General features: G+C 46.6%; 1 protein-coding gene across 11 annotated transcripts in view; it reads left to right on the top strand.

The window, feature by feature from the left end:
- The window catches only part of SLC12A8 (solute carrier family 12 member 8), a 120,896-nt gene that overhangs the window by 78,127 nt on the left and 26,093 nt on the right, over window positions 1–16,676 (top strand). For all 11 annotated transcript variants that reach the window (XM_045519870.2, XM_074364926.1, XM_074364986.1 and 8 more), the window contains 2 exons: window positions 8,399–8,486; window positions 10,037–10,124. In XM_045519870.2, the coding sequence (XP_045375826.2) occupies window positions 8,399–8,486; window positions 10,037–10,124 (176 nt within the window). The remainder of the gene's footprint in view (window positions 1–8,398; window positions 8,487–10,036; window positions 10,125–16,676) is intronic.

The raw sequence follows: 16,676 nt of genomic DNA, 5'->3' as shown, positions 1-16,676 counted from the left end.
GCAGGAACAGGAGAGAAGAAGGAATCTTTATAGTGATTATATGTTTATTTTTATAATTTCACTTATAGAATTAATTCATAATTGTATCAAAATTATTATAATCTCTATAAGAATCATTATCACTACAAGAGCCTATGACACTGGGCACTGTGCTGAGCACTTTACAGCAGTCTTTCATTTAAACCTCAGCGCGGCCCCACTGCTTCTATCAGATGCAGATTTACCATGACGCTAGCGCAGCCTGGTCTTCAGGGTCCTTCACTTGCATGACCTCCTTCTAAAACCCTGGTCCCAACTTCACTTTTGTAATTTTGTACCCCCTTTTTAAAAGTTCCAGGCCCCATGGAATCTAGCTTCTTCTGTGGGCTGTATTATTAATCCATTTTACAGGTGAGGATACACAGACACAGAGAAATGATTTCCCCAAGGTCACCCCGACAGAAAGTGGTGAACCCTATTGCTTCCCACGTGCTTTGGAGAGGACGCTGGTAGGGAAGACACACGTTTGTGCCGAGCTGCCCCTGCCCCAGAGGCCAGCGTTTGAATGTCCCATTATTCGACACCACCTGTCTCAGCAGCATCTCTAAGGCTTCAAGAGGGTGGGAGACGAGTTCTGCCTCCAAGAATAGAGTGAAGAGGGGATGAAAGATTCCTACAGGAACAGCTAAATAAGGAAATCAGCCAGCCAGGTGTGGAAAAAGGGTGTGGCTTTGGAAATCAGGCAGAAGATAAGGAGAGGCAGCCAGAGTGCTGTGCTAGGCTCCCAATAAATGTTCATCCTAACTTGACAACAGTGCTGCAAGGTAAATAATCTTATCCCCATTTGCAGATGAGGAGACCAAGGCGCAGAGCGACTGCCTCCAAACAGCAACAGATGGTGGCAGATAAAGTTAAGTCCTTTAGCGCATGGATGTGCTATCTCACTGAAAAAGAAAAATAATACATTTATGAACTTTAAAAAAGAAAGAAAATGGGCAGCAGAGAAACAACCACACTATAAATGGAAAGAGAAAGTTGAAGGTTTCTAAGGCCCTGGATGGAAAAGCTCCCAGGAGGAAGCTTAGAAGTTCCTTAAGAAAAAGCAAGTAGTCGTTTAAGGAACAACTAACAGAAAACAGAAAACTTAGAAAAACTATTAGGCTTTTGCTTTCCCTTACAAATTCTCATTTTCAGGATCAAAAAAGAAAATAGGACGGGAAGTGGGGCTGTGATAACAGGCAAGAGGTGAAGGCTTTGCTCTGTGTGCGCCATGGTGGGTGGAGGAGGTGGGGAGGAGAGAAAGAGGACCACTGTCTTGCAGATGTCCGTAAGTGGTTAACTGACATTTGTACTGGCTATTTTAATCAAGAGTTGATTTTAGGGATGCTCATGAGGTCAGTTTCTCTCCTGGACATCCGTATGTGTTGTCAGGCCAGACGTTTGAGCCAGGGCACCAAGCCCACGCCCCCAGTTCACCTGGTGCCACCCAACCAAACCGTGAGCCTAATGCCAATGCTCAGGAAGGCCTGGATGGCACTGGAGGTTTAGCCTCAGCAGCCCACGCCGGTAAAGTCACAGCCGACACCATCACCCTTACGTGGTAAAGCTTAGACAGTGAAGAGACGCGAAAAGGCCTTAGGGCTAGGGTGAAGACCAAGTCAGAAGGCTTTACCGTATGAAGAAAGCTGTTGCCTAAGTCACATGGTAACAAGGCGTGGCCCACATCATCATCCTGATACAGGGAGAGAACGTGGTTTGGGGTAGAGCAGTTTACCGCTTCCTGGAACTGCCAGCTCAAGACCAAAGAGGAGGGGAAATGCCCGGGACCAGGCACAGACTAGTGATTTGGAACAGGTGATGGAAATACCTGTGGGTAAACCAATGTGTAGTACTGATTATACGTTGTGCTTGTGATAAGTTCCGCACTCTTGTGGGGGAGGTAACCCCAAATTAATCATGCAGTTATTCCGTTTTAAAAAGGAAAATCCAAAAGAACACCCATGGGTGTCAGAAAGAAATGGAGAGACTATATGACATGGTGGAAATAACTCTGACTTGAGATCAGGAAGCGTGAAGATGAGTGCTGGTTCCGCCAGCAACTAGCTTGAAAACGTGAGCAAAATCTCATCCTCTCTTTGGGCCTCAGTTTCCTCATCTGTAAAAATAAAAGATTGGAGTCGAGGATCTCTAGGACCCCTTCCAGCTTAAGAATCATTTATTCTAATTAGCCATTTTAAAGAATTTTAGGAAGCCTAAAAAGAGAAGTATAAAGATCAAATAGGAATTACAAAATGCACACTTGGTGCTTCATAAAATGTGCTCCATGGAACACTAATAATGAATAAAATGTTTCATTAAAAAAATGTTCAGGGGGAGGGTATAGCTCAAGTATTAGAATGCATGCTCAGCATGCATGAGGTCCTGGGTTCAATCCCTGGTATAGCCATTAAATAAACAATTAAATAAATAGACCTAATTACCTCCTCCCACCAAAACAAAGCAAAAACAAAAACAAGTGTTTAATTGTCAAAGAAATTTTGGGAAATACTGTGTGCTACACATTTCTTTTCTTAGAGATAGACAATGAAAATTAGCATATTACCTGTCCCAGGAAGTCCAGAATCTCTCTAATACTGTTTAATCAAGGTTTTTCCAACTTTTTTTTTCTCTGTGGAACCCTTTTTTAAATGCAATATTTATAAATATCTGGACACTAATATTCTGAGAAATAGTGTCTGTTCTGCTACACTGACCCTAAGTCTAGTTATAACATTAATGATATTATTTTAAAATTGTACCAGAAGCAGAAAGAAAGCAAACCAGAGAATCTCTATAACACTTGACAAGCATAGGTAAAAAGTATAAAATCAAAATAATTTTTCTAGATCTTACTGGCAAGCAAGACGTTTATAATCCACCAGAACTAGAGATGATCTGCTCAGGAATTGTGTAGTCCCACAAGGGACAAGTTCTGGGAGCAACAGCCACAGGGTGCAAACTGATGTAGCGGGTGTGCCCAGGGCACCCCCACTACCCCGGTGGGAGTGACCCCGAGGCTTTCTATCTGGTGCCTGTTGCTGCCATCTCCTTGTCTCTGGCCCTGTGTGTCCACAGTACTGACTACCTAGTTTTTGGCTTCTCTGTTTTATCTACTTCCTGGCTGTCCAGCCACTTCCTGGCTGTCTGCATCTGGCCCATCCCTGAGGGTGGCCTGTGTCAGTGTCAGCTGTTTCTGTTCCCACTGACCAGGATCCCCGCGTACCCGACACCAGGCCAGCTAGTAGGACGTCTCGTCAAAGGCTGGGTCATCAGCTGTGTCAGGGATTGTGGGGGAGAAGAAAAGGGCATTTGTTTGTTATGAATACAGAACCTGTTTGGAAGCAGGAAGCAATTAGGATTAATCAATCACTTTCCTAGACAGAAGCATATATAGCAATGGAGTTCTCATGGGTCCTCATTTCTTAACTTTTGTAAATGATCTGAAGGAAGGAGTACAAAATGGCATGACAAACTATAGGAGGTACTGAAATGGCGAAGAATAAAGAGCAGTGTGTAATCTCACAAAGCCGAATGAAAGGGCATAAAATTGCCAGGGGCTTGGGGCAGGATGAGGTCATTGTAGATGGTGGGAAGCAGTGTGGCCAGGCAGGTGAGACAGTAAACCTGGTGACAGGTGGAACCTTGGCAGAGGGTCAGAATTTGGGACAAAAGGGGTGGTATTAGTGGATGAAGTTAGCGGGCCCTGGGAATCAGGTAAATGTGGAGATCTGGCCAGGGATGCCCTTGGTATCAGATCATTCTGGTAGCAAGTAGTGTGACCCTGGCCCTTGAACAGAGCCTCCATGACAGATGTGGTCCCAGGAGCTCTGGTCAGAGTAAGCAGGTCCTTGGCATTCCTCTTCTGATCCAAATAAGACCTGCCCATTATAAAAATAAAAGTGTAGAGGTGCTTGTAATACAAAGCAATAGTCTCTGATCCCACCCCTCACCACCCAAAGGACCCCTCCATAGGGGCAACCACTTTTAATCATTTTTAATACTTTGGGAGCTAACTGTATCACCAAACAATATGCCTATACCCATAACTCGATTAATCTGTTGACTCCATGCTAAGAAGTATAGCAGATCTAGCTTACTTACGTATTCCTCTATCCACTTCCCAAAGTTTTATAGTTATATTTTTATTTTTAGTTGCCTTTATAACTTTAAATAATACACTTCAATCTCTGTTTTATCATTTCTAGGCTACATCTCTTTACTCCTTATTGCTGGTGTGGGAAATGTTTTAAGAATAATGTATTAGAGTCATATGTATTTTAAATGTAACAAAGAATGCTTTAGTTATCTTAAGGGAATCCCTGATTTTAAGGAAAACTGAATGATCCTTTTATCCTTCCGTTTTAGAGCAGTATCAGGGAAGCCATAACAAGTTGATCATGAGCAGGTGAGCAGGCACAATCTCATGAAAGCTGTAGTTTACAACTTGAAGTGAACAGTTTCACTCACACACACACTGTATTAGATTTTTAGTCTTAAGGTTCAAGTCAACAGTCTTTGGAACTTCAAAGACAAAGTGCTCAATATTCTTGGAAATTTCTGTGATTTTCTTAGCAAATGCTTAGAAACTGCCTTTTATGGTGACAAGATACAGAATAAGTACAGCATTAACTTAAAATGTATTGCAACTGGTATGTAAATATTTGCCAGTCTTAATGGTTAACTCACCTTTCAGGTTTTCTTACTAAACTAATTAAATCTTGTTAGCATTCAAGCCAGTCCTGAGTGAGGATCTTGGGCCTTATATTTTATTTCCCACCCTACAGTGCCTTTTCTCTTCCGTCTATTTCTCTTCCCTCATTTCATTTCCCAGTAGCCGTTAGCTGTAGCCTTACTGTAACTTTAGAAGGTGAAAAACAATAAACATGTACACTATTATGACTATGATTATGTAGCTGCTGTTCACTGAAGAGCCAAGAGGTGGGCTAGAATTCTTATTTCTTTTGCTGCAATTCTGATGCGGTCCTTGTGTCAGTTAAGGGAGAATGTTCCTAATATTGTGGCCAAAGGGTTAATTTTTTTTAAAGTTCATTAGTTGTTTAAAATCATGTCATATTTTAGTTTGCTTTGTATTTAGACCTTGACTTTCTTGTTCACTTTTCCTAGAATTTCAATAAACTTTTTTTTTCTTGTTGACAAAGTGTGCAGTCAGCATATCCTTAAAATCATTCAGTTTGTTACTCATACTGTCCATTGTGTTGAATCTAATTCCTATCAAGAGGCATCCCTCTTGGGACCCCCATGCTTCTGCTTTAATCCCTGTGGGTTTCTCTGCTGTACAACTGTTATTCTGGGATTTTATTCATTTCCTGAGTTATCACCACTATTTTCTGAATCTCATATTTTCCTCCTTCATGGTTTACATCCTCCTTTTGCTGGAGTACATGCTTTGGTAGCTTCCTCAGAAACGATATATGGGAGGTAAATTTTCTGAGCCCTTGTTTGCTTAACTTTACTTTCACTTAATTGGTAATCTGGCTAAAACTCTAGTTTCAAAAGAGTTTTTCCTTGGAATTTAAAAATCAGTGCTCCATTGTTTTCTAACATTCACTGTTGCTGATGAGAAGTCTGATGCTAGTCAAATTTCTGTTCCTTTGTAAGTGTTCAGTTTTTATCTTTGAAAATAATAGGGTTTCTCCTGAAATTGTGCAAGTGATGCATTTAGATATAGACTTTTTTGTTGTTGTTCTTTGTGCTGTCTACTTTATGGGACATTTCAATCTACCTGAAGACTTGTATCTTCCTCAGTTTGGAGATATTTATTTCTATTATTTGTCTGGTTGTTTTGTTTTCTCTGTTCTCTGTTTTTGAATCTTCTGTTACTTGGATATTGTAACTCCCCTCCCAGATTTCTTCTCTATTTCTCCTACTCTTTGCTCAAAATTTCTACCCTTTCATCTTTCTGTTTACATTCTGGGACATTTCCTTAACTTTATCTTTTAGATCTTCCACTGTGTGTTAAATTTTAGTGATCATGTTTTTAATTTCCAAAAGTTGTCCTTAGGTTATTTTTTGTTTTTCTTAGCATCTTGCTTTATAGGTAGAATATTCTTCTTGGATGTGTCTGGAGTTACTAATTAGTGTTTTCTTCAAAATTCTCTTTGTGTCTTGATTATATATTTCTTGCAGCCCAGGTGGCTCTATTTTTATCATACATGTATTTATGTATTTGTTGCTGGTTTTCATTATACACTTGGCAATCTTTGGTCGCTGGCGTGGGTTCCCTGCTGCAGTGTGTGGGGGTGGGGCTCCCTGATGGGGTTCTTCCTTCATGGGAGAGCTGACTGCAGTACGTTTGTGAGTGTGGCTGGCTCTTGAGGGCTTCGTTTGGGGTGTGAACATCCACACTAGCAGCCTGGTTTTCCTCAGGCAACTTAATTAGATCCTCTAGAGAAGTATTCCAAGCCTTTCTTTTCCTTCCCTTTTACTCCATATCATTCCCCCCATTTTCTGTGTCCCAGACATCTGTGGAAACCTTTCATCTACTTAAGGCTCCCCCTCCCAATCCTCTTTGCTTTTAGGCATGTATCCATTTTTCCCCTTTACTACCTTTTTAATAGGATCTAGGAGGGAGGGGTAGGAGAAGAAAGAAAATATGCCTAACATGCCATTTTAAACAAAAAGACCTTTAAAAATGATTTTTCCCTCATTTCAAAGTGATCACTATAGAAAATTGAGAAAGTCAAGATAAGCAATAAAATAAAAAAGGATCTGTTTTTCTATCACCCGGAAATAACATTGTTAACATTTTGAAAACTTTTTCCTTTCTCTTCACATCTATTTCATCTGTTTTTTTCTTTTACAACAATGGGATCAGAGCACATGTACTGCTTTCAACTATGCCTCTGAAAATGAAACGATAGTTTTGAAGTTTCTCTCCATGTCACAGCATATCCCTGACGATACTGGAGACCTGGTATTTACTGAGAATAGGGGATACATCATCACTTATTTAGCCAATCCTCTATTTTTAGATATTAGGTTGTTTGTAATTTTCACTATTATAAACAAGTATTTATAAACACTTTTGGATAAATCTTCACTCATATCGTTGACTGTTTACTTAGGATACAACCCTAGTAGTGGAATTGCTGGGTCAAAGTCCAGGCACATCCCTGTCTTGGTCCAACACTCAGGCTACTCTGTGAAAGAGGTCCACTATAACTCTCTGGCCCCATCTTTCACTTCACTCTCCTTCACTTGAGTCACCTCAAACATTATAGCAGAGCCCAGGGTTGACTTTGGGTTGGCCCCTAGGTGGCAGAGAGCCAAGCCAAGTGTGAAGAGGCCAGCAGTGGCCTTGACCACTTACTGAATGTGTGACCTTAGGCTATTTTAATTAACCTCATTTAGCACTAGTTTCCTTTTCTGTAAAATAGGGGAAATAATTCTGCTTTTCTCGTGTGATAGTTGCAAAGATTAAACAAGATAAAAAATGCCCGAAAAGCATTTAGCACAGGCCCTGTTGGGTGCAAAGTGTTCATAAATCCGTAATGATGGGGTTAGACCCATTCTTCTCCCTAAGCCCACGTACGTCTTTCTTCAAGGCCACGTTGAGATGCACCGCCCCGCTGTGAGGCTTGTAGAGCACATGTGGGCTGGACCTGCATTTGATGTTCGGAACACGTTGTCTTATTGGTTTCGTGTGTGTGTGTATATGTGTGTGTGTGTGTGTGTGTGTGTGTGTGTGTGTGTGTGGAGGTGATGTCCTCACCATCTCACACTGTGCTCTCCCTCCCTGTCATGACTAGCTGCTTTAATGAGCATTCATGGAGAATGGAGTTGATGATGAAGAGGAACTTGGCACTCAGTGCTGGTGGCATTGGGATGGTTCTTTGCAGTTTGTTAGAGTTCTTTGGCAGCTCAGGAGCTTTGAATGTGGCCACTGGCTCTGAATATTGGGTGGGATGTACCCCCAGGACCCCTGAGCCCCAGTGTAGTCTGCAGGCAGCAGAGGAGAGGAACTCTGCTGAGCAGGTGGTGACGGGCACTTTGCTAAGTCTGAGCGTCTCTTGGGCGTTGCCCGGCAGGATGGCAGAGCTCAGAGCTCAGCATGTGGCCTCGGGACCTTTGTGTGGCCTGCCAGATGGCCCCTGGCTCTCACTATTTTGCACTGGGCCATAGGTGCTTTTGTAGCTGGTAGGGCTGTCCTCTCCAGCATCACCCAACCCACAAAGGTCCCTTTCATGCCCGCCCTAAGGATTCCTCCCCCGTTGCCAGGGGAGATTGAGAAGTGTAGTTTGCAGAGCTGCCGATGGGAGGGCTTGCCCTGGAATCTCCTCCAGGAGAGGGCCCCGAGGAGGGCAAGGTGGTTCATGGAATACACCGCTCACCCCTCTCTTCCATCTGGGTGTCTTTTCAGGAGTCATGGCCGGCTTCAACATGGGGGGCGACCTCAGGGAGCCCGCTGCCAGCATCCCCCTGGGCTCCCTCGCAGCTGTTGGCATCTCGTAAGTCCTCCTTGTGGCAGTCAGCTGGAGAGAGGAGAGAAAACCCCAGGGAGAAGAAGGGATTGCTCCTTTTGTTCTAAGAGTGCCCTGACTGTGACCAATCTATTCTATATTCCAATCCTCCTTTTAACACTCAGCCAGCTGGAAAATCCACGTCTGGTGGGTTCAGACGATTGCCCTTTCATACCCCCTGCCTGGGAATGCGGTGAGGAGGAGGGTCGCCTTAACGCAGATTGCAGATCGCAGGTCGAATCCTTTCTTTCCTTTTTCCTCGGCCTCCTGCCCCACCCCCTTCTGAACTTGGGGCTTTTGTAACCATTGAGTTTCAAGGATCATTGCAGGGACTATAAAGAGGTAGAGTTTTGTAATCAGACAGACTAGGTTTTGTGTCCCAGCTCTGCTGCTAGTTGGCTGCATGAGTTCAGGGAATTTGCTTAACTCTCTGAGCCTCCTTTTTTTCCTCTGTAAAATGGGATGATGAGAAAATGTGTGCCCCATAGACTGCAGGGGAGACACTGTGTGTAAAGGCACATAGTAGGAACTCAAAGGCTTGCTCTCCTTGTCCCCCAGTGCCTCCCCTGCACTGCCCCCGGGCTGGCAGGCTTCCTTGGCTTAGTTCAGACTGCACCACCCATGGGAGCAGGCTGGGTGCCTTGGGCCTGTTTCTGACTTGCTAGAATCTTCTGTCTCCTCTCTCTTCCACTGGAAGAAGCTCCTCTGCCTTCACTGGGTGGGCGTGAAAGGTAATGAGACCCCAGACATGACAAGGGCCCAAAAGGGTTAAAGTGCGTTATTTTAACTGTGATGTTTAAAACATGCTAATATGTCGATTTCACCGATGCTGAATTTGCTTTTAACTTGTTGTACACTGTTGCTCCTAAGCCATGCACACGGCACCTGTCTATTTTGTGCCAAGAAAATGATGCCCAGAGACAGAGAGAGAGAGAAAGTGAGTTAGAGTCTGGTGTGGTGAAAGAAAGGAAAGAAAGGGCCCTGCCTTGGTTTTGTCGCAGCTGGGAAGCCACCAGAGGAGCCTTTGGCCCCTCCTCCCCCTGCCCAGATGGGAATGAAGCCACAGGGAGCATGTGACTTGTTCGAGGTCACAGGGCACCTGGGGGCAGAGCCAGGTCACTGCTGGCCTTTTCACACTTGGCTTGGCTCTCTGTCACCTAGAGGCCAAGGAACAGCAGGACTTCAGGGCCTGAAAGATTGTCAGCTTGTTCTTCTGCATCAGGATGATGGTGTGGGGCTGCCGGTCAAGCCTGGCCTGCATCTGGGCCACCCCGAGGCCAGGTGGGCCACTCCCATCCCTGCAGCCTCTGTGTGTTTTCCTCCATAATGTAAGAAGGAGGCAAAACAGTGACATGTTTATATACCTATATGCTATATAAGAAATACACTAGAGGAGAAAGAGTACTGAAAGTGTCCCCAGATGATCTGGGGAGGCCTCATGGTGGGCCTGTCTCCTCCCTTTGGGACAGGTCCCTGTGGGAATCCTCAGGCCGAGCGAAGTCAGGTGGTAGCTCTGTTCTGCTCTTGGGTTTTTGCAGGTGGTTTCTATACATAGTCTTTGTCTTCCTGCTCGGCGCCATCTGCACCCGAGAGGCCCTTCGCTATGACTTCCTGATAGCAGAAAAGGTGGGTGAGTCCTGCACTGCCCGGTGGGCTTAGGTTGTGGGCCATTGATTGGTTCTGAGCAGCAACAGCTGCCTCCGCCTGGCAGCCCTGCCTGGGAGTCCATGTGGCCTTGGGCCTGGGACTGAAGTACGGGGGCCAAAACCATGGAAGAGGTACAGGTCCTTCGTGTGGCTCTGTAGACCCAGGTAACAAAGGTACATGCATGCAGGTGACTAATAATAATGAGGACACGAGCATCTCTTCATGTCAAAAATCAGGGCAGAAACAAAGACTCTGGTCACCCAAAATCCCCAGCTGGAGCAGCTCTTCATTTTTGCCGATAGCCTCCCCTTCCTCTGTGAGAAGACAGTGCTGCTCACAAGAAACTGGTAAGAATGGGGAGGCTGGTAGATGGAAAAGAGGACGGCCAGGTGGAGTGAGATGGAGGAAGCCCAGTGCCCAGGTGAAGGCCTGGAGGAGGCAGGGCCAGAGGCCCCTTGCCCCCTCGGCTCCCCACGGGGTGGCCCAGGTGCGTTTGGCTGCAGTATCTTTGTTTCCTGAGCCGGACACCCTGCCCGCAGAAGATTAGTGAGTTCCTCATGTTCCACAGCTGCCCCTTAACAGGCTGGAGGTCATGGAACAGTGAAGGACTCTTGTTTGGCATCTTGAGAACCCAAGAGAATAAGACTTCCAGGCACTTTACTGGAAATCCCCTAAAACTCCTACCTTCCTTTAAGTTCCCCGGGGGGAAGGTGGGCCCTGAAATTCCTGTTCTTCGTCAGAGCAAGGTGGTAGGCTCGGGAGGTTTTCTTAGTTAACTCCTGAGTATCGCTGCTCGTTTTGGGGAGAAAGTACCCTTTTCTTTGCTGTGAGACTTTGCAAAGCAGCCTTGCTGATGCATGAAGGGGGCACTGCTTGGGGCAACCCGGGCCAGAATCTCTAAACTTACCTTTTAGAGCTACATTTGGGCTTGATTTTCACAGGTTTCTTGATAGCACAGGTTTCTTTTTAAGGCATGTAGATGCCGGTGTTTTCTGGGGTCTTGGCCTTACCATGCAAGCAGGTTTCGAAAGGGGGAGCAGTTCAGGTAGCGAGAGCACTGACACCCACCCCCCAGGGCCCAAGGTCTTGGACCCCCCCACCTTCCCCACAACGAACAAGGTTTACCCTCAGGGCAGGAATCAATATCCCTCGTTTATACCTCCGTGCTGGCTGCCGTCTTGTGTTTCATCTCCCGGGGGCCTTTTCTGTTACTGTGGAATGAAAAGCTTGGCTGCATTAGAGGGATTAAAGGCCTCCTCGGGCAGCTGGCCCTTGGACCGAGGGAGCTGCTGGCTGCTGTCTGCAGCGTGCCAGTGGCCAGCTTGCTCTGCCCCTTCTGGAGCCGGCTCTTCCTGGTGGGGTCCCCCACGGAGGTCCTTTCAAGCCGCAGAGACTCTGATCCGGATGGAAGGAGGCAGATGGTTTCCTGGGCTGGGGCCGCTCTCTTGGCTCCTTCCCCGGCTTTGCAGGGAAGCTAGGAGTGGGCATGTGGGAGGGCAGGCAGCCTGTGTCCAAGGGAGGCCACAACGGCAAGAGAGTAAGAGCATCTCCAGGACAGCACGGGTGAGACTTCGTGGGTGGAAATTCCACCACTAATAGTAGATTCATGACCCGGGCAGGGGGGCTTGTTTGAAATGCCATCTGTCCCAGATAGTAAAACGGTAGGCTGGCAAGGACTTTGCTGGTGGGGGGCATCTGCTGAACCCTGCCTAGCAGTAACGTGTGGAAGTGTCATTACATGCACACCCGGTAAGAGGTGGAGAGTTGGTTTTTGGAGAGGAAAAGGGCCTGGTTCCTGGAACAGGCAGTTGAAAAGCCTTTAAAAGAAAGATAAGACAGGGCTCTGGATTCTCTGTAGCATGCAGGGGCTGGCACAGCAAGTAAGGGGACAGGGACGGAACCAACCAGGCTGATTCCACGAGAGTAGTGCCCTGGTAGGCTGCCCCCTGTGTCGCCTCACAAAGGGGCCCACTCGGATTTCCCCCCAAAGCCAGGACCCCGTGTTTCTCTTTTCCTGCCCTCCTGCGTCCCTCCCTGGGGCCGACGGGGCTGCCGTCGCAGGGGCCGTACTCAGGCAGGAAGTCGGGCCACAGACAGTTGTCCCCACAGCATGTGGAGACCAGGAGGGGCAGTGTGAGAGGCTGGGAGGGACAAGTGAGTCTCCTTAGGTGGTCACTTGATATGACTTCCCACCCCTGTGTGGTGTTAATGAACTGGTCACCTCGCTGTCACTTCTTAGCTGTGGCCTGGGTTCTGAGCTGGCCCATCTCTGAGCTCCCCTGTCTAGTCTGTGTGCCCGGAGGGTCTCATGTTTGGGCAACATCCACCTCTCAAGCGCGCTCTCTCACTCTGTCTCTCTCTGTCTCTGTCTCTGTCTCTGTCTGTCTGTCTCTCTCTCTCTCACTCTCCTCTCTGTCAGAACACTTCTCTTCTCTTCAGGGCCAACTGCCCTGCGTTCCTTTCCACTGACCTGCAGCTGGGTTACCTGCAGCTTCTCTGATCTATTTCTGATTATTTGGCTTCCCAGCCCACAGTTTCTCCCAGAAGTTCCTCTTCACTTGATAGCCCTACCCCAGAGGAACGTTTTCTTGGCTGTGGAGGGGGTCAGTCTCCATAACATTATGCTTTCTAACAAACCCAGTGACGTTGCGGTGGCTCTGAAGTGCTCTCTGTAAAGCATGATATCTGGTGCAGACAGTGGGTGCTTATTGCATTTTGTCTCCCCCACACGCTTCTAAGGGGACACCCTTATGGAGAGGACACATTTTGAAGGGGGAGACTTTTTTTTGCTATGAATCCACATGTTTAACTGAATAAGAAAAGCCAAACAAAAAAATGTCAATCCCAATATTATTCGGTTGTAGAAAAAAGAATTGTATAAAGAGCAAGTACTAGTAGGGGTAAAATTAAATAGATTAAATAGTTGCTTCAGAATATACTTGTATGCAGCCCAAGGGAAAAAAAAGTTTATCACACATCAAAAAGGCCAAGTATTTTAGGAGCCCTGGGGCCTGCTACTAGCAAAATAAGAACAGACTGAGTAGGACAAGGATCCTAAAAGCACGTTTGCTAAATATAGGGTCTCCCATGGGGTAAACCCTAATCATTCTAGGATGTGACAGTCAGAATTTCCCATGTTCACAAGCTGCGCGTGAGGGGACGATGTGGTGGCAGGGCTGCTGGCTGGCAGGTGAGCCTCGCCAGCTGCTGAGCATCGGCCACCCCGCCCGCCTGCCCATCCGCTGCCCTGCCTCTCGGGAGGTGAAGCCAGCTCTGTTCCCTCACGGGCAATGGCTGTCAAGTGAGAGAGAAACCTTGGCTGAAAGTTGAGCCATCGGTCCACTTGTGGAACGAGGACAGTATTAGAAAACTCATGTCTGCAGAAGGAAACGAGGGATCTGCTGAGACACTGACGTGTGAATGAATTTGGGGTGGGAAAGGTTTCAGGATGTCCTCCTCGGTAATGTCAAGAGGCCACAGGAATTAGATGTGGCAGGACATGTACCTTGGAAATGACTTCAAATTCCTCAAGAGAAGGGAGCAAGCGGCCAGTGGTTCGGTGGGATCTCGCAATGACTGAAACTCCAGTGGGACCTGAGATAAAATACCAAGGATAGAGAGGCGAATTAATGATTTTCCTCAGTAGTTAGTAAAAGACATATTAGGGTAGTTCACACCCCAGATAATATTTTAGAAAGGCAGAGTGATGACTCAGGTGGGTGACAGAAGGGCACCTTTTGTTTTTTTCTGAAGAACTGTTGACACACATCTGCTCAAATAGATTCTCACTGCCACCTCCACTGGCACCGGTGGCAAGTTTACAGTCCCATATAAATACAGAAAGTGATTAAATTCTGCAAGCCGGGAGCAAAGCTGTGGAGTTTACTGGTGTACCTGGAAAGCCTTGCCCTGTGCCAGGCATCTAACCTCAGTCAGTGCTCCTTCCACAGGGGGATGGGTGACAGAAAAGAAGAGACAGGGCTCAGGTGGAAGAGAGAATGGAATTGTTCTAATGTAGCCAACCACAAGGACCAGCATTTCATTTCATTTTTTTTTCAGAATTTCATTTATTTTTCAGAAAACTGACTGAATAACAGTTTTATATTAAAGAGGGACAAGTGAACAGGCTATTCTAAACATAATTGAGAATGAACTGGACATCAGTCACTACACCTGGATGAGCCTCCCTCTGGCCCTCAGCCCATGGGCTCTGCGGGAATCCCAGGGTGTGTCGTGGGAAGGCTGGCCAGGATGAAGGTCACCGTGTTGTGCGTGGTCTCTGCTGCCAGAGAGTCATCAGGTTCCTGAGGTAGTTCCAGCGCTGAAAGGACGCCAGCCTGGCAGTCTCCTGCCCGCTCATATCTACTGTACATGGACAGGCTATCAATGAAAAAGAATTTTTTTCAACTCAAATGTCCATAACCGTTTGGATAAGAAGCGGTAACATTTCTGCGAGGAGGTACCATGCCTGCCTGTGCTGGAGAATCCTCTGCGGGGAGGAGGCAGTGAAGACACTGCTATAGCCGGTGGCCTTCACCCTGACTGCACATTAGAATCACCTGGAGGGCTTTTGCAACATCAACCATGTCAGGGCCCCACTCTATACTGATTAAAGCAGAATCTCAGGGGTGCCTCGTATTTATGGCCAGAGTGGAGAACTACGGAGTTAAATATTCAAAAAGCTTTTGATAAAATGTCATCACAGAGTCCATTAAAAAAAATAGTCAACAGAGGATGCATTTGGTGGAGAAGACAGAAACAAAGGTTATAGATGAATGATTGTATCTTAGGATGGATCCGGGACTGATACTGGGGCCAGTTTATCTAACAGTTTTGTAAGTCGGCCAGGCCAGGGCACAAATCCCAGTGAAGACATGAAGCTTTACGACGTCAGCTGGCACTTGCTGATCCGTTTGCCAGACTGTTAGGTGCGGTGGGGAGGGGGCAGGATGCAGGAGACACAGGCATGTGGCATGCTGGCAGGATGGGCCACGAGCGTAATTAACTGTACCACGGGGTAGAGTAGCATGCCATCAGAGCACACAAATAAAGTGAGCGAAACCTTAGGTGACATGGATTTCTCCTAGTGGTAAAGTAGTAAGAAGGGTGGGGTGGGATGGACATAAGAAATCCATGACATTGAAGAAAAGAGGGGAGATTCACTGGAGATAAATATGAGGTAATGCATTTAGGGAGAAGTAATCCACACTGAATTAAGGACAAGACAGGCTGTCTAGTGGAGCATAGTCTTATCCATCAAACCTCTCGCCTCCCTGACCAGTTGGGGGTGATTCCACCTATGTGTGGTCTTGAGGGGAGTGAGCCCCATTTAATATCACAGGAGCCCAAATGACCAGACTCTTGCCTGTCCCTTTGTGGCCCTGGTAGGGCATGAGACCAAGGCTGGGTGCATGAGATGCTCCAAATGTTATGAATGAGGCAGAGATAAAGAGCTAGTGAGCATTCATCTGCAGGGCTGGTAGCATCTTGGCCAGACTTCTCCTTGTCAGGAGTCTGAATGTGCCTCTGGGCTTGGGACTTGCCTTTTTCCAAGCCTGATCTTTCAGCTTCCTGATAATTCTGTGAACCTCCAGTATCTTACAAATATATTCTTGAAAAAAAAAAAATTCCAGCCAAGAATCCTGGCTGATGCAGTTTTTTGGTGATAATTTATGGGCCAGGAAAGAGGTCTAGGCAGTGTTCAGTGTACCTTGATGCCATTGACCTGGTGCATTGCTAAAGCAAGGAAGTAAAAAATGGGGTGAGGTGAGTCTTCATGGAGAAGGATGTAAGTGACAAAGCTGAATTAAATCTAACTCTTCTGTAATATTTGGATAAATGAACACTTAGAATACACAGTTGGGGCCATTTACCTAATGTAAATGGAAAGGAGAAGGCACCTCAAATACTCAAGAAGGCAGAGAGCCTTCCCTGTGGGTACAGATGAGGTCCTGCTTAGGAGGGTGAGTGGGTGGCCAGCAGCATGGATCTTTTGTAGGTTGACCCAAAGCAGAACAACACTTCTTTCTCTTATCCTATCTATTGGTGCCTTGTGGGCCATACGGGTCATGGATCTCATTCATTCATTCAGCTTTTATATTTCTGTGTTGGCACTAAATGTACCTGGATGAACTAGTCTGGAGCCCTGTGGAAATGAAACCAGTCGAGGATACAGTGTGCTTGGTGCTCCCCAATCTGATGTTGAGGTACAGGGGAGCCCTGAGTAGCACCCACTGACATGAGGGGCTGGGGATGGCCTCTTGGAGGAGGGGAGGTTTGTGCTGAGTCTTGAAGCACAACTGGGAGACAGACAGACAATGTGTAGATCAGGGATGTGAACAGAGGGTTCTAGCAGGCAGAGAAATCATGCTCATAAGACTCTGAGTGTGCAAGGTGTGGGGCTAGAAGAGTCAGAGACCAGGAAGGGCCAGGTGTGTAGGGCGGTGGGGAGCCATTGATATTTCTATAGCAGGGGCATTATGATCAGATGTGAGTTCAGGTCACACTGGCAGGGGCTTGGGGATGATTCAT

The sequence above is a fragment of the Camelus bactrianus genome, chromosome 1 (assembly GCF_048773025.1).
Source record: "Camelus bactrianus isolate YW-2024 breed Bactrian camel chromosome 1, ASM4877302v1, whole genome shotgun sequence".
Classification (NCBI taxonomy): Eukaryota; Metazoa; Chordata; class Mammalia; order Artiodactyla; family Camelidae; genus Camelus; species Camelus bactrianus.
The sequence above is the reverse complement of the archived record's forward strand: the minus strand, read 5'-3'. Positions and strand labels throughout refer to the sequence as shown.